The following is a 20,875-nucleotide window of genomic DNA, read 5'->3' on the forward strand; positions in this document are numbered from 1 at the left end:
AGGGCCGGCGTGGGGGGACCTGGCGCACGGGGTTCTGCGGAGCCCCAGCCTCGCGGCAGGACCAGCCCCTCCCCCGCTCCGGAGGGCGCGCGTCTTATCGACAGAGCAAGCGGGTCACCACGTAAAACAGAACCGAGTACGCAGTGTCCGCACCCCTGGAGTCTGCGGTTCTGGTGGGGGGTCCTGGGGACGGGCAGGGGCGGGGCGGTGTCCGGGGAACCGGGGGGAGAGGAGGGCAAAGGGGCTCCCGGCCGGCGGACGCGTGAAAGCGGAGTAGAAACCGCGACGAGGGCCCGCGGTTGGACACTGGGGCGGGGGAGGGGCGGGGGAGGGGCGGGTGAGGGGCGGGGTCCCGGCCCTGCGGCTGTGCAGTGGGGGCGGGGAGTTGGAGGCCTGGGGTGGGGGGTGGTGAGGGGAGGGGGAACGGGAACGAGGGGCGGGGTCCCGGCCCGACGCCTGACCAGTGGGGGCGGGGACCTGGGGGCTGGGGAGCGGGGGGTGGGGTCCTGGCTCTGGGCCTGGGCAGTGGGGCGGGGTCCCGGCCCTGCGGCTGTTTAGTGAGGGCGCGGAGTTGGGGGCGGGGGAGGGGGTGGGGTCCTGGCCCTGCGCCTGGGCAGTGGGGGCGGGGAGTTGGGGGCGGGGTCCGGGCCGTGCGGCCCTGCAGTGTGAGTGGGGGCGGGGTGCCGGACCCGGGGCTGGGCAGGGGGGCAGGGAGTTGGGGGCGGGAGAGGGGTGAGGCGAGAGGGAGGGGCGGGGACACGCGCGGCGGCGGGCGGGGCGCTCCGCACTCGGGATTGGCCGCGCGCCGGCCCCCGCCCCCGCCTCTCGGCCAATCGCCTGCGCGCACCGTCGGCCGCGAGGTCCGGGTGGCCCCGCAGTTCCAGGTTCGCGGCTCGGGTGAGCAGAGTCGGGCCCGCAGCTCTCGCGCCCGGACGCTCCCGCCCCGCACCGCTTTCTCGCGTCCGCGTCCAGGTGAGCGCCCGCCGGGCCGAGACCCGCCCCGCCAATGTGCCGGAGGCTCGGGCTGGGGGCCCGGATCGTCCCCCCCGGAGTTGCATCATCTCCAGCCGCACTCGGCGGAGCGGGGCTGGCGTCCCGCGCCCCTGGACCTCCCCGCTCCCGCGCACCCGGGCGGTCGTGAAGCTGTGGATGCCGCATGCACGCGGCCCCGGGCCTGCCCCCCGACTCCCGTGGCTGTGGAGCGAATGGGGTGGGGGCGGGGGCGGGGTGCGATCATTGAGTTTTCGCTGCTTTTTTGGACGGGAAAGGGCAGTTTCGCAAATGCTCCTTTCCCAGTTGTAGGAGGCGGGAGTAAATATTGACGGAGTTGCGTGGGCGGCACGTGAGCGGGTGTCCACGGGGGGAGGGGACGCGGGGTGGGGGGAGGATGCCCTGAAACCCCCACTTCCCCGAACCCTAAGCGAGGCGGACGGCCGGGCTGGGGAGTGAGCGGGAACGCAAAACTCGGAGCTCCTCCAGGTGAGCTGGGCGTGCGCATCCCGCACTGTCCCTCCGGGCTTCGCTCTCACGCCTGAAAACTCACACTTCGAGGGAGAAGTTTAGCACCCCTGCGCCCTTGACCCTGACCGCCCCCACCCCCAAACACGGGGTCGACTGGTGCGTGTCTGCAGAGCACAGGGTGCACTCGGGCCGTCCTCACGGGGGTGGGGGGTCTTGCGGTTTAAGGTGAGGCGAGAGCCCGCCGGGCGGCTCCAGGTGAGGCCGTCTCCGCAGGTGAGGCCCGCGGGTTCGGACCGCTCCCTGAGCGAGCGCGCGACGCAGTGCTTTTGGGGGCCACGGAGACTCGCTCGGCTTCCGTCAGTGGACGCAGCAGCTCCTACCGGGCCGCAGGTTGCGCCAGGCGAGGTCAGTCGCCAGAAAGGCGTGGGTGGCCGGTCCGTGGCAGTCCTGCGGCCCAGCGGGCGCATACCGGGCAGGGGCGCTGCCGGCCCTTCATGGGGAGCTACGTTGGTGACGGGGTCTTCTGCCAGATGCAGGTCACCTGCCCACAGGCCACTCTGGCGACTGCCGGAGAACAGGTGTTGTTCTGCTTAGGTGTTTCCAAAAGGAGGAAGAAGGAGGTCCTCCAGTGGGTTCAGGGAAGGTCTGACCCCAGTAGAAGTCTGTGGTCCCCTTGAGGGAACCACTGCTCTAAGGATGCCGCAGGGCAGGACAGCTGGGAGCTGGTTTCTCTCAGAATGCCCCAGGCTTGGGGGGAGCCTCGGCCTGCATCGTTCCCAAGGGGTATGACTTGCAAAGGGTCCCAACCCTCTTAACTCCCTGCTGGCAGGCTCTGGCCTGGGTCTCTGTGGGGAGCCGCTAGGCTGGGCTGCATCAGGCCACCTGCGCTGGAGGAAAGAGACCCAGCTGGGGCAGCCTCTGCGCTCGCCCGCTAGCCGTCACCTGGCCAGGTGAGCTCCAGAGGAGAAAGGGAGCAGGGGAGTGGATTTGCATCTCTGGGGGAGGAGCCCTGTGCGCAGCTTCAGCCCAGTTCCCCGGGGCCCCCAGCCTTTTCACAATGGAACTGCCCTACAGAGCTCTCGGGGAGCAGAGATAGCAGGTCTGGGATCTGGGGTCCCTCCCGCTTCCCAGAGGAGCTGTGTGGCTGTGCGCAAGAGACGGCCCAGAGCCAGGGCTCCTACCGTGAGCTTCTGGCAGGGACTTTTCCAAACCCACCGGATTCTAGAGTGTTTTTGTTTTTGTCTTTTAAGATTTTATTTATTTGACATAGAGGGAGAGATCACAAGCAGGCAGAGAGGCAGGGAGAGAGAGGGGGTAAGCAGGCTCCCCACAGAACAGAGAGCCCAGCGTGGGGCTCGATCCCAGGACCCCGAGATCATGACCTGAGCCAAAGGCAGACGCTTCACTGAGCTCCCCCCGCGGCCCTGACCCCCCCCCCAACCTGTCCTACAGATGCCATTCGAAGCCCTTTTTACAACTTTGTGTTTGTTTTGACGGTTACAGTCAAGATACCCGTCACCTCCACATAGGAACCCTTTTTTTCCCCCACGTGCCCTCGTATTGAGAAGAAATTTGAAGTTTTACTGCTTTTTCATAACCCAGTACTATTTCTGACTTGTGGGGACGCCGCGCTCTGTTTCTCCCGGCGTCCGCTCCCACCCCCCTTCCCGGTCGTTGGGGTCAGTCTGTGCCTGGGGGTGCGGCGCCGACCCGCATGGTGGGTCTGTGTTAACGTTTTGGGGAGCAGCCAGGGCTGTAGTTGAAACTCGTGCTCGTTCCCAACCCCCACCCCCACCCCAGGGGGACCAGTTGAGCCCAACCCCCCAGGTCTGGCGGCAGGTGTTTAAAACGGCCTGAATGGACTCTGTCCCCTCCCTTTGGCAGATCCCAGGATGCCTTCCGAGACGCCCCAAGCAGACGGGTCCATGGCGTGTCCCCACCTCACGGGGGCACAGCTGGGGAAAGGAAGCCTGGAGAAGAGGGCCCCGGGGGACAAAGAAGCCAAGGAACGTCTGTGGATCCGTCCCGATGCCCCAAGCAGGTGCTCCTGGCAGCTGGGCAGGCCCGTCTCCGACTCTCCGCATCACCACGCCCCCGTGTAAGTGCCCGTGGACAGTGGGCAGTGGAAGGGCGGACGTTGTTTCCTGGGAGCCCCCTGGCCTGAGGTGTGGTCCCCCCTCGAAATCCCTCCGGAGGGCCAGTGAGCTGGGGCAGGGGCGCTGTCGGGGGGAGTGGGCCGAGGCTCCGAGAGGCCCGGGCTTGTCTGCACGGTAGCCGGGCCCCTAGACTCGTGCGCAGCGAGGGTCGACGCTGAGCCTGTAACAAGCCGCAGACTTGGAGCGACCCGTGCGGGAGACGTTTCCTGCCCCGTCACACGGGCCACCCCCTCGTGTGGGAGGCCAGCCCGCGGGTGTTGGTCCTTAGGAACATGCCTGCGCTTTTATGCATCGGGTGATGAACGCTTCTGATTGGAAATATTTTCCTGCCTCGGGCTCCTTCGTGGTTGGGCCGAGGCTGTCGCGTGGAAACTCGTTAGGCCTTTTATTGAGTATTGGGATGTTTGTGATGATCTCATGTGAAGAATTATCTGTAGAAAACTTTTTTTTCCCTAAGTTTTTTTTTTTTAAAGATTGTTTATTTATTTGACAGAGATCACAAGTAGGCAGAGAGGCAGGCAGAGAGAGAGGGAAGCAGGCTCCCCGCTGAGCAGAGAGCCCGATGCGGGGCTCGATCCCAGGACCCTGGGACCATATTCTGAGCCGAAGGCAGAGGCTTTAACCCACTGAGCCACCAGGCGCCCCAGAAAACTCTGTCCTTAACGAAAACCCACGATACCTACGACCTGTTGTAGGTTCAGGAGATCTGTCTGTGGGAAAGGGAAAAACAGGACAGAAGTCCCTGTCCCGGGATAAAAGCTGAGTGCCCGGGGTTGTCTCGTGTCCTTGGTATAATCTCCCGAAAGCGGGACAGGTAGGTCCGGGAGGTGCTCCCAGGCGTGTGCTGTTTGTCCCGGGGACGTTGCTGGACCAGCGCTCGTGACCCCCAGTTTGAACGTCAGAAGCGAGGGCTGGCGGGGGTGCAGGCTCAGCTGACGGAGATGACGAATGTCCCAGAAGCTGCAAACAGACGAGTTTCAGGGCTGGGAGTGGAGGAGGCCACGCTGGCCGCTGCTGGGGTGGGATGAGCCCTCGCATCGCAGGCAAAGCGCAGCCGTGGGCAGACAGGCGGGGAGGCTGGGGCATGGTTGCCAGGGTCGGGGGTGGCGTGGTGGGGGGGGGGGCAGCAGAGAGAGACCCAGGTTCCTGCAGGCTCCCGAGCGTTAACTCAGAAAGCCCGGGGTGGAGAGGATGCTCTCTTCCCGGGCTGAGATAGCGTCAGACCTGCATCTCACACACCGGCCTGATCCATTCTCTTAAAAAGCCCTTAATGGGCTGGTGTCCCCTGTGATGCTCATTCCGGCTCAGGCCCAGAGTTCCGGGGGTGCTGGGGCTGACCGGCCGGGGGAACGCAAGACCCCGGGGGTCCGGGGCCCGTGGAGCTTGGGGAGCCTCGGGTGAGGACGCAGGTGTGCTGGGGCTGGGTGGGGGACAGGGCCGTGTCTGGATAGACTGAAGCCACAGGGACATCTGGGGGAGGGATTCTAGATGGTTCCCCGTGGAATGGGCGTGGGAGGAGGGCCAGGGTGGGCGCAGCGGTGAGGTGCGTGCTTTACCCGAAGATGCTGTGGGGTTACCCTCCTGAAGGCCTCCAGGCTCGGCCCTGCTCGGTTCTCAGGCTCCTGCGCTGCTCACCTCAGGCAAGCTTCTGGGGGGCGGGGTTTGCCCCCCAAGGCCTGGTGCTGAGTCAGGAACCCCAGGTTCTCCTGCCCAGAGCAGGTGGGCCTCAGCCCCTGCGGGGGGGCAGGATGATTCAGGGGTAACTTGTTTACCTCTGTGCCTCTGGCTAGTTGATGAATCAGCGCCCGCCTCACACTGAGGTCTTGGCCTCCCTCCCAGGCCAAGGTCAGGAGCCCTGGGCCCCAGCCAGGCTCACCCTTCGGCCGCGCATCTGTGAGGCGCCTCTCTGCTGAGCTCACCCCACGGGGTGTCCTCTGAGCTTTGGGAAGGCTGCAGTGGGAGGCTGGTTCCGGCTCGTCCAGGCCCCCAGGCTGGAATGCTGCCTCCTTAAGGCTTCCGGACCCCCTGGGAAGCTGAGCCCGCTGGTGCTGGGCATGGGGCCAGGAATCTGACCACAGCAGGTTCCTGGAGCAGTGGACCTGCTGCGTCTGAGAACCCCAGAATGTGCGTGAGAGCCAGGGGTGTAGGAAGTGGCTGCATTTCTGGAGACTCGGGTCTGTGGGGCATGTTCCCAGGTGACCGTTGGGCGAGCACACCCTTGGCGCAGACGGGAAGAGGGTGCGGAATTGGCATCGGTCCCTGAGGGTGAGGATGGAGGGAAGTTCGGGGGGGCCCTTCAGGAAGTACACGTATCCTGGTTTGCACACCCGCGCCCGCTGGGCTGTCCACACCCGCCTGTCACCTGTCACCGGGTGGGAGAATGGGGACAGGCAGCCGGTCGCCGTCGCCGGAACGGGGAGGGGGACAGCAGGTCCGTGGTACGGAGACCCACGCTGAGCTGGAGGTCCGCCTCGGCATTCATCCTGACCCTGACTCCAGGGGCACCAGGGGCTTCCTCGTGGTCTTTGTGGTTTGCTTTTGAGCGTGGTACTTCCCACTGCCAGGGCCTGGCATTTTCTAGACAGCGCCAGGTGCCCCATGCGAGCCCTTTGCAGCCACTGTCCCCAGCCTGGTGGGCAGACGGGCAGCCCTGGGGGCCTTGGGGCACGCACATCAGTGCATTAGTGCATTAGTCGGCATCAGTGCGTTCATCAAGGAAAGGAAAAGCAGGAACCTTGAGGCTTGGGTTGAGAGAGGGGAGGAAGTGAGGGTCCCCAAAGAAGACTCCCCGAACAGATCGACCGGGACCTTGTCAAAGTGCTGTCCTTCAGCGACCTTATCTGGAAATAACGTTAACGTGAGAAGTTGCAGAAACCCTACGGAGGGGTCCTGCGTCCCTGCGCCCAGCCGCCCTGTGACCCCTGCTGCCAAGGACACGACCTTGGCGCAGCTGACCCTGAGCCGAGCTCTAGGCGGGGCTCGTACATGTCCTCCTGTGGCGTGTGCGCGTGCAGGTGTGCGTGTGCCTGGGACGTTCCTCCCTGCGTGTGGATTCTGTCCTCACTCGGATCCCGGGAAACCCCGTTCTTCGATTTACTTGACTGACTTAAGACAACGTGCCAAGACTGAATAATCATGGACTTCTCTGTTTTAGGGCAAAATCCCCTAAAATCTTGCCAGATATCCTGAAGAAAATTGGGGACACCCCCATGGTGAGAATCAACAAGATTGGGAAGAAGTTTGGCCTGAAGTGTGAGCTCTGTGAGTGCCGGCGCGCTCTGTCCTGTGGTTGGCTCGGGGGGCGCAGGGATGCGAGGGTGGACCCCCAGGCCCCCCACCCACGGAGGCTTTTCCTGGCCCGTCACCCTGCAGGGGCTCCTCGGGGGTCTTTGTCTCCTTCAGGGGGAGGGGCCGTAGGGCCCACAGGTGGAGGCAGGTGGGAGTTTCGGACCGGCCCCCCCTCCAGGAGCAGGTGGGAGGCGGGAACGGAGAGGGGCTGGTTTGCAGACTCAGCAGAGACCGTGTCTGTCCCCACATCCGGGCTGTATCAGAGCACGGGGCAGGGGTGGGGGGATCGGTGGGGCGCAGGGCGTCCTCTCCTGATCCATCCTTGGCTCCCAGTGGCCAAGTGCGAGTTCTTCAATGCGGGCGGGAGTGTCAAGGACCGGATCAGCCTGCGGATGATTGAGGACGCCGAGCGGGCTGGGACGCTGAAGCCCGGGGACACCATCATTGAGCCGACGTCCGGGAACACTGGTGAGTGTCGGGACAGGCCAGGAGGGTCCCCTGGCCCCGGGCGACCCGCTGCGGCCCGCTGGCCTGTCTGGCTGGCCTCTTCCCCCGACCGTTTGCACCAGCTGCACCTGTCGCGGGGAGGGGCTGCCCCTCTCAAAAACCGCCCCCACCCATCCCCAGGGATCGGCCTGGCCCTGGCTGCTGCCGTGAAAGGCTACCGCTGCGTCATCGTGATGCCGGAGAAGATGAGCACCGAGAAGGTGGGGCAGGGGTCCTCCCGCCGGGGCCGCCCCACATGCCGGTCCTGGTTGCAGGGTGGGGCACACGCAGGCCTCTGTGTTCCTCTGCAGGTGGACGTGCTGCGGGCCCTGGGGGCGGAGATCGTGAGGACACCCACCACCGCCAGATTCGACTCCCCCGAATCGCACGTGGGGGTGGCGTGGAGGCTCCGAAATGAGATCCCCAATTCTCACATCCTGGACCAGGTGAGGGTGGGGCTGGGGGCGGTCGTGCCCTCGGAGGCGGGGACCTCTCTTGGGGGCGGGGGAGGTGGCGGGAGGGCGCACTGGCGGCAGGGGTGCCTGGCCCGCAGCAGGGGTGTCTTGGCCGGTCAGGCCCTGGGCTGGAACAGGGGACCCTGGAAGTGCTTTATGGGTGTGAAATGCACAAGACCCTTTTCTCCGGACGCTTCCCTCCCGGGGCTCCCGGAGATGGGATTTTGTGTTCCGTGCCTGCTGAGGTTCCCAGAACTGCCCGTGCTGTGGCCACTGTCCCCGGAGCTGCCAGGAGCGTCCCGGCTCTGAGCCGCGCGCCTCCCGCGCTGTGGCTGCAGCTCCTGGTGTGTCTGACCTCGCCGTCTTTGCGCAGTACCGCAACGCCAGCAACCCCCTTGCTCACTACGACACGACCGCCGAGGAGATCCTGCAGCAGTGTGACGGTGCGTACCCCGTCCCGCCCCGTGGTCCACCTCCGTGGCTTCTACGCCTGCTTGCCTGGGAGTGTCTGAGTCCCTTATCCTCTCCCTGGTAAACTCCTATTCGTCCTTCAAAACCCACCTCAGATGCCCCCACTTTGTGACACGCTCTGCCAAGCCTCTCCTTAGAGAGGTTTCTCGCTCTGGTGTGCTTTTTTGGACTTTGCCTTTGCCTCTTCTCTAACACCAGGCACGAGCAGTCCTGTTTGTGTGCCCAGCGGTGTGCCCTCCAGACGCGTAGCGTCTCCCGAGCTCAGGGAGCGCATGTGTCCCCAGCCGGTGCTGGACGCGTCCCTGGGCTCACACTGTGGAAGGGCACTTGGCATCGAGCCCCGCTCTGAATGGGTGGTGACACCTGGGGTTGGTTTCCTTCCTTTCCACACGTTCGGAGCCAAGGCCTCGAGGGGCTATGGCGGTGTTTGCCGACGGGCCATTTCCCAGAGAGACTTGAGGGAGTCGTTGCGGGGCAGTGGGCCCCGCTGGCTTTCTGCTCGGAGTTTGGTGCTGGCGTGGGCTTCTGTGCAGCCGTGTTCCGAGCCCAGGAGCCAGGCGGCGAGCTCCAAGCATTGGGTCACCCTCTCCCTTGGCAAAAACCCGCGTCTGCCCCGGCATGCGTGCCCGCGCGGACTTGTCTGCGGCCGTCGGAGCTCGCCTCTCAGCAGGCTGGGAGCAGGGGATGTTGGAGCCGAGCTTTGGGGTGTCCTCTGACTCCTCTGTAACCCGGTTCCCTTAGTCCCGTCCCCAGCCAGACTCAGCTGCCCGGGCCCCGTCCCCCAGGGGCAGCCTCCACGGAGGGAAGCAGGCCACTTCGGGGTGGCCGTGGCCGTGGCCGTGGGCCGCCAGCTGAGACTGGAATGAAGCCCCCGGGGTCACTCGCCGTGAACGCTTTCAGAGATCTGGCGCCGTAACGAAAGGCTGTTGAAACATGAGAATCGGTTCTCTGGAACTTTCCCATAACCAGCCTTCACTTGGGTTAGGTTTTCACCCGTTGATAGGTGCGGGGGTGGGGGTGGATGCTCCGTCGGTGAAGCATCTGCCTTCGGTGCAGGTCATGACCCCAGGGGCCTGGGATCGAGCACGGACTCCCTGCTCAGGGGGACCCTGCTTCTCTCTCTGCCTCTGCTCCCCTGTTCTTGCACATATGCACACACGTGTGTGCGTTCTCTCAACTAGATAAAGTTTTAAGAAAAGGAAAAAGGGTGGGCCAGCTGGGCTGTGGCCGAGGGCGTCCCCCTGACGCAGCTTCTCCCATCAGGGAAGCTGGACATGTTGGTGGCTTCGGCGGGCACGGGTGGCACCATCACCGGCATCGCCAGGAAGCTGAAGGAGAAGTGCCCGGGTTGCAAGGTGACTGACCCCGCGGCTGCGGACGGGCGGGAGGTGGGGGCACGTGGACGCCGACCCCGCCCCAAGACACAGGCCCCGACGTGGGCGCGTCTCTCCCCGGTGGCCTCCGCCACAGCTGGAGTGGACCCGACCCGTCCGGCGTCTGGGCATCTGGCCGGCAGAGCGGCCTCTGCTTTAGGGCTGAGAGTTCCTGCCATTTCTGCTTCCAGCCTTGTGTCGGGGCCAGAGTGTGTCTGTGCGGGTCTGGGAGTGGCCCGTGACCTACGTGCCCAGATGCTCTGGGAGCAGATGGTTGGCTTGGGTGGCCTCCAAAGGACTGTTCCAGAAGCTCTAAGCTCTCAGGCTTGGGTCTCACATGGGCCGCACCTGGGAGGGCATCTGGATTTGGGGTTTAGCCCAGACCTGGGGAGGGGCTTGTAGAAACATCCAGCGGGTGGTCCGTTCTCTGCCCTCTCGGCCCCACAGGCTTCAGCTGTCCCCACAGGGCCAGTCAGCGCTTTCCTGGGGCGCCCCGCTACCAGGTTCTCCCCTGGGAGGCTCCTTCCCCCGACATGCTGGCCCCTCAGAGTGCCCCAAGGTGAATGTTTACCTTGGAATCTGCCCAAGGCTGGGGGCGTGGGTTCCTGGGTTTCTAGCTTGGCCTGAGGCCTGCGAATGAGACCGACGCCCCAGGGGCCAATCTTGACCCGGCACTTGTTGGGGTCGGGATCCGGCACCTGGGTGAAAGCCAGGCCTGGCCGGATGGGGCTTGTGCCCGGCTCAGGCCCCAACGCCGCCTGCTGTGCAGATCATCGGGGTGGATCCTGAGGGCTCCATCCTTGCGGAGCCCGAGGAGCTGAACCAGACGGAGCAGACCGTGTACGAGGTGGAGGGCATTGGCTACGACTTCATCCCTACGGTGCTGGACCGGTCGGTAGGTAGAGCCGGGCCGCCTCCGCGTAAGGGGCTCCAGCGCTCCGCGACATGCGCCCTCGGACCGGCTTTCCCACGGAGGGGGCGCCGGGACGTGAGCACTGCACGGGGCGGTGGGCGGAGCACGGTCTTGGCGGTCAAGGCTGGGGAACCGGCGGCACCGTACAGGTGTGTGCCGCGGCCTTGCTGGGCACAGACGTGGACGTGGCCGGTCAGACCCAGCTTTGTGTGCCTGTCAGGCCCCCGCAGAGGGAGGGAGCACCAGGTGCTTCGGGCAGGGGAGCGAGGCGGAGGAGAAGGACCCCAGACAAGGCTCTTGAGAGGGTCTGGGCTGGGCCCCGTGGGGACATACGGGGGTGCAGGGGGCGGTCACACCCCCCAGGCCTTCGGTCCCGGCCGCAGGTGGTGGATCGGTGGTTCAAGAGCAACGACGAGGAGGCCTTCACCTTCGCCCGCATGCTGATCGCGCAGGAGGGTCTGCTGTGCGGTGAGTGGGGGGCTCTGCCCGCTCCCGTCCAGGGGTGCGAGAGACGCCCTCCTCCTGGGGCTGTGGGGGGCCGCAGCCGGGCCCCTCAGGTGCTGCCCGCCCGCCCTTCAGTGCTCGGTGGGCGCCCTCCTCGCGGGAGGGCAGGAGGCCGGGGAGCGCGGAGCTCTGGGCTGCTGTTCTGGGTCCCTCGTGCTCTGTGCTCTGTGTTGAACGGTCTTGGTGAGAACAGGGACGTGGCACGCAGATTCGGGGACAGCGTGAGCGGTGAGGGGCCTGGGGACACAGCAGACCCCAGTAGCTTGACGGGAGAGGAAGTAGGCGTCGCGCTCCTGGGGAAGTAGGCACCGGGGTCCGGGCGCGCCGGGCGTCTGCCTCCCGCCTGGGTCCCCCAGCCCGTGAGAAGAGCCCTGGCAATGGCATCAGCCATGCTGGCCTGTTCTGGGGGTGAGGCCAAGGCTCTTGGGACACTTGTGTTTCCAGTCAAGCCCAGCACTGACCTTGGAGTGGGGGCTCGTCGTCAACTGAGTCCCCGGCCGGGAGAGGCTGGAGGGCGTCTGTCACATGGGGCAGGGGAGGTGGGACGACACTCCCCACCAGCTCTCACAGCCCCCAATGCCCCCGAGGGAAGCAGCTTAGTTTTGGCCCCCAGGGGCTTCAGGACGGAGGGGACAGGCACATGCTCTGTGAAACCCGCCATGGGGTGTCTGGGTTTCCCTGGGGCAGGGCCAAGTGAGGAAAGCCTGAGCCGACGCAGAGCTCAGCCGGTGAGAGCAGGGCAGGAGGCCCTGAGAAGCGGGGTGCTCTCCGCAGAGGTAGCCACAGGTGACGGCGCCCCGGGGTCCAACAGCGTGCGTCCGGGCACACATGCACACGCGCTCACGGTCCCGTTCCGCAGGTGGCAGTGCGGGCAGCGCCGTGTCGGTGGCCGTGAAGGCGGCCCAGGAGCTGCGGGAGGGCCAGCGCTGCGTGGTGATCCTGCCCGACTCCGTTCGCAACTACATGTGAGATGCGCCCCCTCATCCGCCCGGGTCGCCCCGTCCTTCCCGGCCACGCTCTGGCCCGCCGCCAAGCCTCCCCTGACGTCTGCAGGCAGAACGTGGTGGGGTGGGGGCCTGCACAACACCCCAGCCCCTGTGTCCGCCCTCCTGGTCCTCGGGGTCCCCTTGGGGGTCTCAGGAGTCCGTGGTTTCTCCTTCCGTCTCGTCCCCACCTCGGGCCTTCTAGACGCATTTGACAGTTTGGCCTAAAGCATCTGTTGAGGGAGGAGGGTGACTGCGGCCGTGACCGCACCTCCCTGCTGCCCTCCACGCTCCCCTGTAGCTCCGTCCAGCCTCTGGCCGAGGCTCTCCCGGGGGGGTCAGATGGCCCCGTGGGACCTGGTGCGGAATATGTGACCAGTGGCTTCTGCCACCCCTTCACCTTGTGTCCCGACTCTGCAGACCGTAGGCCTGGCTGGTGGTCCCAGGCCCATGTGCTCTGCGGCGGGCTTGTGGGGGTCAGAGATCTAGAGACGCCCCCGCTCTGCCCACCAGCCCCTCACTGTGTGCTCCGCAGCCCGGGGGCTGGGGTACGTGTCTCCGGTGCTCCCCCGGGGGGCTGGGGTACGTGTCTCCGGTGCTCCCCCGGGGGCTGGGGTACGTGTCTCCGGTGCTCCCCCGGGGGGCTGGGGTACGTGTCTCCGGTGCTCCCCCGGGGGCTGGGGTACGTGTCTCCGGTGCTCCCCCGGGGGGCTGGGGTACGTGTCTCCGGTGCTCCCCCGGGGGGCTGGGGTACGTGTCTCCGGTGCTCCCCCGGGGGGCTGGGGTACGTGTCTCCGGTGCTCCCCCGGGGGCGGCGTGAGTCACGTCTGGGCTCCTGCAGCCAAACCGCCTGCAGCTGGCGGCTCACCTGCCCCGGTCAGGAGGAGCGTCTGACTCACGCTTGCCGCGTGTGCGAGAAAGTCTGAAGGGGGTGTGAGAGGAGGGGCGGGTGTGGGGGGTGACTGCATATGAGGTGGCCGTGGTGCGGCCGGTGTCCCTCACCCCCAGGAGGGTCGTGCTCCCTTTGTCCCCGAGTGTCAGCAGTGGGCTGGGGCCGCGAGGGCCCTGCTGGCCCAGGTCCAGGGTCGGGAGCTGCTGTGCCCTGCGCTCACTCAGACACGGACACGGGGGGCTGCTTGTCCAGCTCTCCCGCCGGGTCCCCACGGGGCTCCCCCTCCCCTGCAGCCTCGGCCATGGTGGGGTCTCTGCTGGACCGTGGCATCCAGTGGGGAGTGCCGGGCTCTCTGAGCGCCGCCCCCCCCACCGGTGGGCAGAGGAGCGGCGAGACCCTCCATGCAAACCCTGGTGACCTCGGATGCCCGCAGGTCCAAGTTCCTGAGCGACAAGTGGATGCTGCAGAAGGGCTTCCTGAAGGAGGAAGACTTCACGGTGACCAAGCCGTGGTGAGGACCGCCGCCCCCACAGTCCCCCATGTGGCCACAGGGCACGTGCTTCTGGTCCCCGGTTCACGGCCCGCCCTGAACTGTCGCTCAGGTGGTGGCACCTCCGGGTCCAGGAGCTGAGCCTGTCGGCGCCGCTGACCGTGCTGCCCACGGTCACCTGTGAGCACACCATCGAGATCCTGCGCGAGAAGGGCTTCGACCAGGTGCCCGTGGTCGACGAGTCGGGGTCAGTGTCTGCGACCCCTACCCGGACTGCACTCCGCGCTGCGGGACGGGGCAGCCCTCGGGACATGCCAGTGGGTTGGCGGTGGCCGCCGTGCACGCCGCAGCACGGTTGGGGACCCGATGGACAAGTGGTCGCTGCGCAGCTGCCAGGGTGGGGAGTGGGCCACGTGCACTCCTGCGGATGGGGTCCCCCTGTCCCACGGCTCTCTTGCTGTGCACCCCGGGGCAGGTGGGGGACACGCCAGGCCTGGCAGGCCACGCACAGGTGACCTGTGTGCACAGGCTCCCAAGACGACCCCCATGCGCACCCCAGGAGTCCAGGTCCCGGGGACGGCCTCGACGCTGGTCAGAGCGGAAGCCCCCAGGGGACCCAGCAGTCGGCACATTCTGCCCCCGTATGCCCTGCTCGTGCTGGCTGAGGTCTGAGAGGACTTGCGCCCTTGGCCAGAAGGCACCATCTGACACCGAGGGTGGCCCCGGGCATGTTCTGCCCTGGGGAAGGAAGGGGACGCGCCCTGAGCCCTGACCCTGAGCCTGTCCCCCACCCCCCAGGGCGATCCTGGGGATGGTGACCCTGGGCAACATGCTGTCGTCCCTGCTCGCCGGGAAGATCCAGCCGTCAGACCAAGTTCGGAAAGTCCTGTACAAGCAGTTCCAGCAGGTACGAGCAGAGACGCTGCCTGGAGGGCACGGCGTGGCCCCCCGGGGGTCAGGAGCCAGCTGGGCCTCTCGGGCACCACTGTCCCATAACACGGGGCCACGCTTTTCCTGGGCACACTCATGCCCTGGTGCGCCCGATTGTCTAGTGAGAACTGGAACATTCTGGAACGTGCCGGGGCTGGGGGGACCCTGAGGGTGTCCTGAGACCGTGACGGGCCCCAACATGCCGAGGCCCGAGCGCTCTGGCTTCCACCTGGCGGTGGGGGGAAGGTGGGCCATTGACTGTTCCACGTGAGAGGCCTGGGGGTCGGGGGTCGGGCCCCTACCCAGGGACAAAGGTGCTGCCCCCTCCCCCGGCACATGGCGCCCGCCCGCCGGAATCGAGTATTGCTTCCACTTCCACCACATCTCTTGGGGCCTGCAGAGCCCCCCCTCCCCCGCCACGCCACCCCCAGGAGAGCTTGCCCCCCTGGCCTGGACCCCCACCCCCTCTCCTCTGCGTCCGCCTGCTTCCTCCAACTGTGAGCACCCCCGCTGCCCCGGCCTGCCCCTCCTCACAGTCCCCGAGCCCGGCTCTGGTCTGTGTGTGCGTTCGTCGCAAGCACCGTAAGGCTGCCTGGCCTCCGCGCCCCTGAGCCCGGTGTCCCGTGCACGTGGCTGGCCAGCCCCGCTGAGCACGGGTGGCCTGTCCACGGGCCCCGCGGCCACCAGCTATCCTGCTCCCTCCTTTCCATCTTGGGAGGTGTGACTGCCACGCGGTGAGCACGTCCCACACATCCCAGTTCACAGTTGGGACAGGACGCCGTCACCGGTCACCCCAAAGGCTACCCGCACTCCCCAACCCCCAGTGCCACGGAGGCCACGCCCGTCCTGTCCTCGCGGGTGGCATGTGCCGCGTGTCCGGCTGCTTTCCCACGGCTCCCTGATGTGTCCTCCATCCACAGGGAGCCGCACACACGGTCCGTCCCCTGCCGGCTCCACGGCAGCTCAGTCCTTTTGGGGTTGATTCCGTGGGCGCCTGGCCCCTCCCTCAGCAAGTGGCTGCCCCTGTGCCGTGGCCTGCTGCAAGCCGCTGTGGCTCCTCTGCCTCTCAGTGCTGGGGGTCTCTCTGCGGGAGGCCGCTGGGGTTTCGTGCGTGCGCGTGGCTGGCAGAGCCTGAGCACGGACAGGCAGAGCGGGCCTGCCACCTGCCACCCACGTCTGTTTTGTTCCCTTCCTCAGAGGCCACGCTGGCAGGGCTCTGCCTTTATAGCACGGCCGAGCCCCGGGCAGGGCCCCCCACTGGCTCTGCTGCTTTCAGGACCCTCAGTGTCTCTGTGTGTGGGGACCCTGGTGTCTTCCCACCCAGATGCTGGGCAGGGCCGGCGGGAGCAAACCGCGAAGGGGCCCTGGTGTGCCTGCTCCACTCCGGGCACCACGGGGCTGGCGCGGATGGAGGCAGGTGTCGTCCTTTGCCAGGCGTGCGAGGCTTCCGTGGACCAGATCCTGTCTGGAGGCGAATGCAGGGGCCACGGGAGAAAGCCTGGGTGGGACCCGTGTCGCGGGTACCGGCAGTGAGCCGCCGCCCCAGCTCCCTGGCGCTCCCTGACCCCCGCGGTCGTCTTGGCCACGTCACGTCGGACCTGCCGAGGCGCATTCAGGGGCACTCGGCTCCCGCAGGCCAGCGCTGACCCTTTCTGCCCGGCCCCGTGAGCACTCGTCTTCCCACGGGAGGCCGCCCCCGGCACCGGAGCCAGATGGGAAGGGCACCCGGCTGGGCTCCGGCGTGGCCAGCCGGTTTGGAAATCAGCTAGGCTTGTGCAGCTCGCCTCCGATCGGGACCCCCTCGCTGTGTGGCTGGAGAGGGTCATTGAGCCCCTGCAGCCCCTCCCAGGGAACGGACGCCCTTGGAGGCCATGGGGACGGAGGACTGTCCAGGTCCGTGAAGGACTTTACTGGGATCGTGAACAGATGACCCGAGTGCATGGCTAATGCCAAGTGACCCTTGGGGCTGGGCTGCGGGCGCCCCGACTGTAAGTCCCCTTCTGAGAACCTCGCGGTGTGACCTCGCGGGGAGAAGACCCCGCCGGAGGGCCTCACAGTGCTCCCTCTCCCTCCGGGGCCCTGACAAGTGGAAAGAGCTTTCAAAAGGCATGAATTCAGCTCGCAGGGAGGTCGCCTTCGATCACTGCGAACATCACCTCCCCGGGAGGGACGAGTGTGACGGGGCCCCACCAGGTCAGGGAGCCCCGACCCGGAACAGCCTCCTCAGACTGATTTCTAAACGAAGGTAGAGTCTGGGGCCAGTGAGGCCTCTCGCGGACGGCACACATCTTCCCTCTGGACGTGAGGTCACATGGCTCCCCGGCTCCCAGGCGTTTGGGCCAAGAAACCTCATTTCAGGTCTTTCCTGAGCTGTGATGTTGGTACTTGGGGGGACGTAGGTCCGGGCAGCCCTTCCCAAGGGGCTGGACCTGCCTAGACCTGGGTGCGGGGTCAGCTGGTGGTGAGCTGTGGCCCGAGCGGGGTGACCGGCCTGGAGACGGGGACCGCCATGGGCCTGCCTTGTCCCCCCAGCCCCGGAGGACCAGGGTCTCCGGGCCATGGCTGGCTTCCATCCCTGCTGTGGCTTTTCCTTCCTGGGTCCTCTGTCCGCTCTGTTGTCCCCCGAGCCCCTTCCCCATCTCGTCGGAAACACGTTTTGCTGAAGCCGCGCGGAGGCGTGTCTGCTCGTGTTCGTGTCTGAAAGGTGGACCCGAGTGTCCTTGTCCTTCCTCACCGCGGGTTCTCCTCCGTCTCAGGTGCCCAGTGCGGCGCTGAGTTCCCACATTCCCCTTCTCCGCAGCATCTCCTCTCGTTAGGTCTCGTGCTGCCGCCCGTCTGTCGGGGTGCATGACCGATGCCCGTTGTTCGTAAAGGCCGGCTGAGGTGGGGGTTCCGTCTTGGTCTCCTGGGGTCTCCGGGCTGTGACCGGTGCCTCCGCGCCGGTACCCCGCCGAGCGACACTGCGTGGGAGCCCCCTCCGCACCCGGCTTGCCCCTCGTCTTTTCGCCGGCTTCACCGTTCCCAGAATGGCCAGACGGAACGGGGCTCAGACTGGGAAGCTCCGCCGGCCGCGGCCACGCAGGGTTAGGCGCAGGCCATCCTGTGTCTTTCAGGGACCGGTGGCCCGCCTCCGTGTCTGCTCACGTTCCTTGTGCAGCTCTCTCCATCCTGTGTTTTATTTGTGACTCCACAAAGGCTGCAGGGGGGCCTTCTGGGGCAGTGCCCAGCCTGTCCTAGGCTCTGCTGCCTTCACTGGACAGCCGGGCAGACAGCGCCCACGGGGGTGGCCGCTCTCCGGCTCTGGCCGGGTTGGAGCGCGGCTGGGCCACCCCTGCGTGCACTGAGCACCGCTTCTCTTCCAGATCCGCCTGACGGACCCGCTGGGCAAGCTCTCGCACATCCTGGAGATGGACCACTTCGCCCTGGTGGTCCACGAGCAGATCCAGTGTGAGTAGGGGTGGCTCTAGGGCTGGCTCCAGGCTGGGCTGGGACTGGGGTGGCGGGAGCTCTGCGGGGCGCTGGCCACCACGGCCCGACCCCAGGTTCTGTGCGCCTTCCTGCTGTGAGCTGTGCGGGCAGGAAGGCCCTTGTCCCTCGAAGGGCATCTGGGAGTTGGTGGGGAGCCGACCTTCAACCCCCACTGGCCTTGGACTGTGGCTCTGAGGGACCCCCTTGTGGGCCTGCCTTGGGGTCCGCTGCTGGGGAGGCCGCGGGGCTTTAGGACTGCCGGTCCAGTTCTGGTGACGATGAGGCCTGGGGAGTAAGAATCGGGCGGGGCCTGGAATCTGCCCACCCTCCCAACAGAGGGCTGCTCTTGGGGCCCGGGCAGCCCCGAGTCTAACCCCTCTTCCGTCCTTGGCTCCACAGCACGGGACCTGGCCTTGCCGGGCGTGGTGGGGGGGCCCGCAGGTATGTACGCCCTGCCCGCCCCGGAGGCAGCTCGGGGTCAGAATCGCAGCCTCTGAGGGCAAAAGAGGCTGTCCAGGGTCCTAGAGCCCAAGCTTACGTGCAAGGGTTCCTCCTCCTAGTGCCACATTTACTCCTATCTGAGCATCTAGTAAAAACAAAACAAAACAAAAGAGAAAGAGCTGGGAGGTCCAAGCTCAGGGTCCAGGAATAAAGTTTTCTTAGAGTCACACTCAACAGCGCTTCCTGCCGTGCCGGCAGAGCCCAGCGGTCATCACGGACCACGTGGCCCTTAGCACGCCTCGGCTGTGGGCGATTTTCTCCTGGAGGGGCCTGGAGGGCAGGTCCCAGAGGCGCCTGCAGACCCCTTTGCCTGTGCTCCCTGCAGTGCCCGGGGCCGGCTCTTCTGGGTTCCACGTTTCTTCCTGAGGTGCCTGGCGCCCCGGGCCTTCCCAACCCCCGCCCTCTGTGACCTCTGCCCTCAGTGGCCACACTAGGCAGAGAGGTGGGACCCGAGCCCTTCCTACCCGCTCCTCTGCTCTGCCGGTCCTCCGTGTGTCGCTCACGGCTTTCCAGGGACACCAGCAGCACTTGTGGATGTAGGGAGAGGTTCAGTATCAGAAACTGGCTCACGTGCTAGGCTGGCAGGTCCCAGGGGCTGCAGGGTGAGCGGGCCGGCTGAGGGCCCAAGAAGGGCCGATATCTCAGTTTGAGTCCAAAGATAGGAACTTCTCTTGTTACTCAGGGGGCATCAGCCTTTGTGTTCTGTTCAGGCCTTCGACTGATAAGGCGCGGCTCACCAGGCCATGGAGGGCATCTGGTGTACCCCGCGTACCCCATCAAATACTGAGGCTCACCCAGACAGCCAGAATACTTTTGACCAAGTATTGGTGCGCCCCGTGACTTAGCGAAGCGGACATGTGAAATTAGCCATCCCCCAAACCCTCTGCCAGTTGGCAGCACAGCGGCAGCCACTGAGTGAGAGGGACCCGGGTCTGACGACAGCTCGGAGCTGTGAGCTGGTGTGGTTCGTGGGTGTGGGCAGGGTTGGAACTTCATGCCAGGACACGAGTGCCGGCCACCAAGGGGGCCCCACAGAGGAAGGAGTGAGACGGGGCGTCGGGCCCAGCAGGCCTGGTGGGGAGAAGCCAGGACCCCGCTCTGTGTGGCGTCGCCCAGATGGCGCGTGTCGGAGGGCGGCTGCTGGTGGGGTCGGCTTGGGCCCTCCTGGGGGGACACTCAGGCACCGACTGGCCCCGAGTGCACACCGAGGCAGCTTTACACCCTCCTGCCTTGTTCGTCCTCAGACCACAGCGACGGGAAGTCCAGCAAGAGGCAGATGGTGTTTGGTGTCGTCACGGCCATCGACCTGCTAAACTTCGTGGCCGCTCGGGAGCGGGAGCAGAAGACAAAGTCCGGGCCTGCCGGGGCCACCGTACAGCTCTGACGCCGCCTGCGGGGCTCCGTGCTCTGTGGCGTCCGACAGCCGAGCGCACAACCCATGACTGCTGACCGCCCGCCGCTGGCTCTGCTCTCCCGTGATGGGCAGCAGGGAAGGTGGACGGCGCTGAGCCCGCGGCCGGCAGGAATGTTCGTTCCCCTTCATTAACGCCTGGCTACCCTGTGGGTCTATTTATGGTTTGTTAGAGTAGATGGCTTTCTTGAACTTTCTTCTAACCCATTTCAACGCGGAAATCCGAGCAGAGCCCAGCCAGCTGGAGGCGCCCACGCGACAGGAGCGGGGCGGGTAGCAGCAGCAGCAGGTGCTTTTTCTTGGTCCCCCCAAGGACGGGGAGCAACAGAAAGGTGTCTGGGGAAGTGGGGTGCGTGCGATGCCCCCTCTCATGCAGCAGGGTCTGCTTGGGGCCGGGTCGCTCAGAGGGTCTTGTCTGGGGTTTTCTGATGGAGGGGACATTCCCATAATAGTCAGTTTAAAAACGTGCTGTTCTCGGGGTCATGGAGCCAGTCCCCTCCCTGGCCTCTCTGGCAGCTGCCAGCCTGCTTTGTGTCTCATGGGTCTGTCTGGGTCCATCACATAAACGGAATCCTGTGGTTCGGCCTTCTGTGTCGGCTTCTGTGGCTCAGCGCGACGCTTCTGGAGCTCGCCCACACGTAGCGGGCGGCTCTTCTCCTGCTGAGGGCCGAGGGACTTTCTGCCGCGCCGCAGGACACGGCTCGTCCCTTCGTGCACTGCCGGCGGGCGTCTGGGTGGTTTCTGCTGCCGTGAACCCCATGTGTGCCCAAGTATTTGTCTGCGGGTCGGCTTCAAACTCTGGTTCCACACCCGGCCGGAAACCGCTGGGTCACGTGATAATGCTGCGTGTGTGTGTGTGTGTGTGTGTGTGCGCGCGCGCGCGCGTGCGCCTATATGCAAGTGCACATGCATGTCTGTGCCTATGTGCGAGTGCACATGCGCATGCGTGTGTGCATGTATGTGCGTACGTGCATGTGTGTGTGTAAGTGCACATGTGTGCGTGCGGTTCCCACCGGGCTGTTGCGCAGCTGCGGCGCCCACTTCCGCCCCTCAGGGATCCGGTTCCTCCACGAGCTTGTGCACAGTTGCTGTG

The 20,875-nt window shown here is 66.0% G+C and overlaps 2 protein-coding genes across 5 annotated transcripts; one reads left to right on the plus strand and one right to left on the minus strand.

Moving 5' to 3' along the window:
- Positions 1-821: 821 nt before the first annotated feature.
- On the plus strand, positions 822-20,367 carry CBS (cystathionine beta-synthase). 3 transcript variants are annotated; one of them, XM_082720709.1, is made up of 17 exons: positions 822-972; positions 3,346-3,559; positions 6,772-6,878; positions 7,239-7,373; positions 7,533-7,612; positions 7,703-7,837; positions 8,220-8,289; positions 9,581-9,672; positions 10,460-10,585; positions 10,987-11,071; positions 11,967-12,072; positions 13,416-13,493; positions 13,585-13,719; positions 14,271-14,379; positions 17,765-17,849; positions 18,270-18,311; positions 19,616-20,367. In XM_082720709.1, the coding sequence occupies exons 2-17, from the start codon at positions 3,354-3,356 to the stop codon at positions 19,753-19,755; spliced, it is 1,731 nt and encodes a 576-aa protein (XP_082576835.1). In that variant the 5' UTR covers positions 822-972; positions 3,346-3,353; the 3' UTR covers positions 19,756-20,367. The 3 variants fall into 3 exon arrangements, with proteins under 3 accessions (XP_082576835.1, XP_082576836.1, XP_082576837.1); XM_082720710.1 differs by lacking the exon at positions 18,270-18,311; XM_082720711.1 differs by lacking the exon at positions 3,346-3,559 and having other exon boundaries at positions 852-972.
- LOC309859872 (uncharacterized protein) lies at positions 4,075-6,732 on the minus strand. 2 transcript variants are annotated; one of them, XR_014308997.1, is made up of 3 exons: positions 5,494-6,732; positions 5,174-5,350; positions 4,075-4,577 (listed from the first exon to the last, which is right to left on the minus strand). XR_014308997.1 is itself a non-coding variant. In XM_082721084.1 (2 exons), exon 1 carries the CDS (start codon positions 6,215-6,217, stop codon positions 5,249-5,251), a length of 969 nt encoding a protein of 322 aa, XP_082577210.1. In that variant the 5' UTR covers positions 6,218-6,732; the 3' UTR covers positions 4,075-4,577; positions 5,174-5,248. The 2 variants fall into 2 exon arrangements, 1 of the variants encoding a protein (XP_082577210.1); XM_082721084.1 differs by having other exon boundaries at positions 5,174-6,732.
- Positions 20,368-20,875: the final 508 nt, after the last annotated feature.

The sequence above is a fragment of the Mustela nivalis genome, assembly GCF_964662115.1.
Source record: "Mustela nivalis genome assembly, chromosome: 1".
NCBI classification, from domain to species: Eukaryota; Metazoa; Chordata; class Mammalia; order Carnivora; family Mustelidae; genus Mustela; species Mustela nivalis.

What these genes read in the sequence shown, in the direction of transcription:
- LOC309859872 (XM_082721084.1), bottom strand. Translation starts at nt 6,217, where the DNA reads ATGGGGCACCTGGCGCTGTCTAGAAAATGCCAGGCCCTGGCAGTGGGA.
- CBS (XM_082720709.1), top strand. Translation starts at nt 3,354, where the DNA reads ATGCCTTCCGAGACGCCCCAAGCAGACGGGTCCATGGCGTGTCCCCAC. An exon ending in CCCGTGGTCGACGAGTCGGG is followed by an intron (nt 13,720 to 14,270) that starts GTCAGTGTCTGC and finishes CCCACCCCCCAG; the next exon opens with GGCGATCCTGGGGATGGTGA. An exon ending in TGTACAAGCAGTTCCAGCAG is followed by an intron (nt 14,380 to 17,764) that starts GTACGAGCAGAG and finishes CTTCTCTTCCAG; the next exon opens with ATCCGCCTGACGGACCCGCT.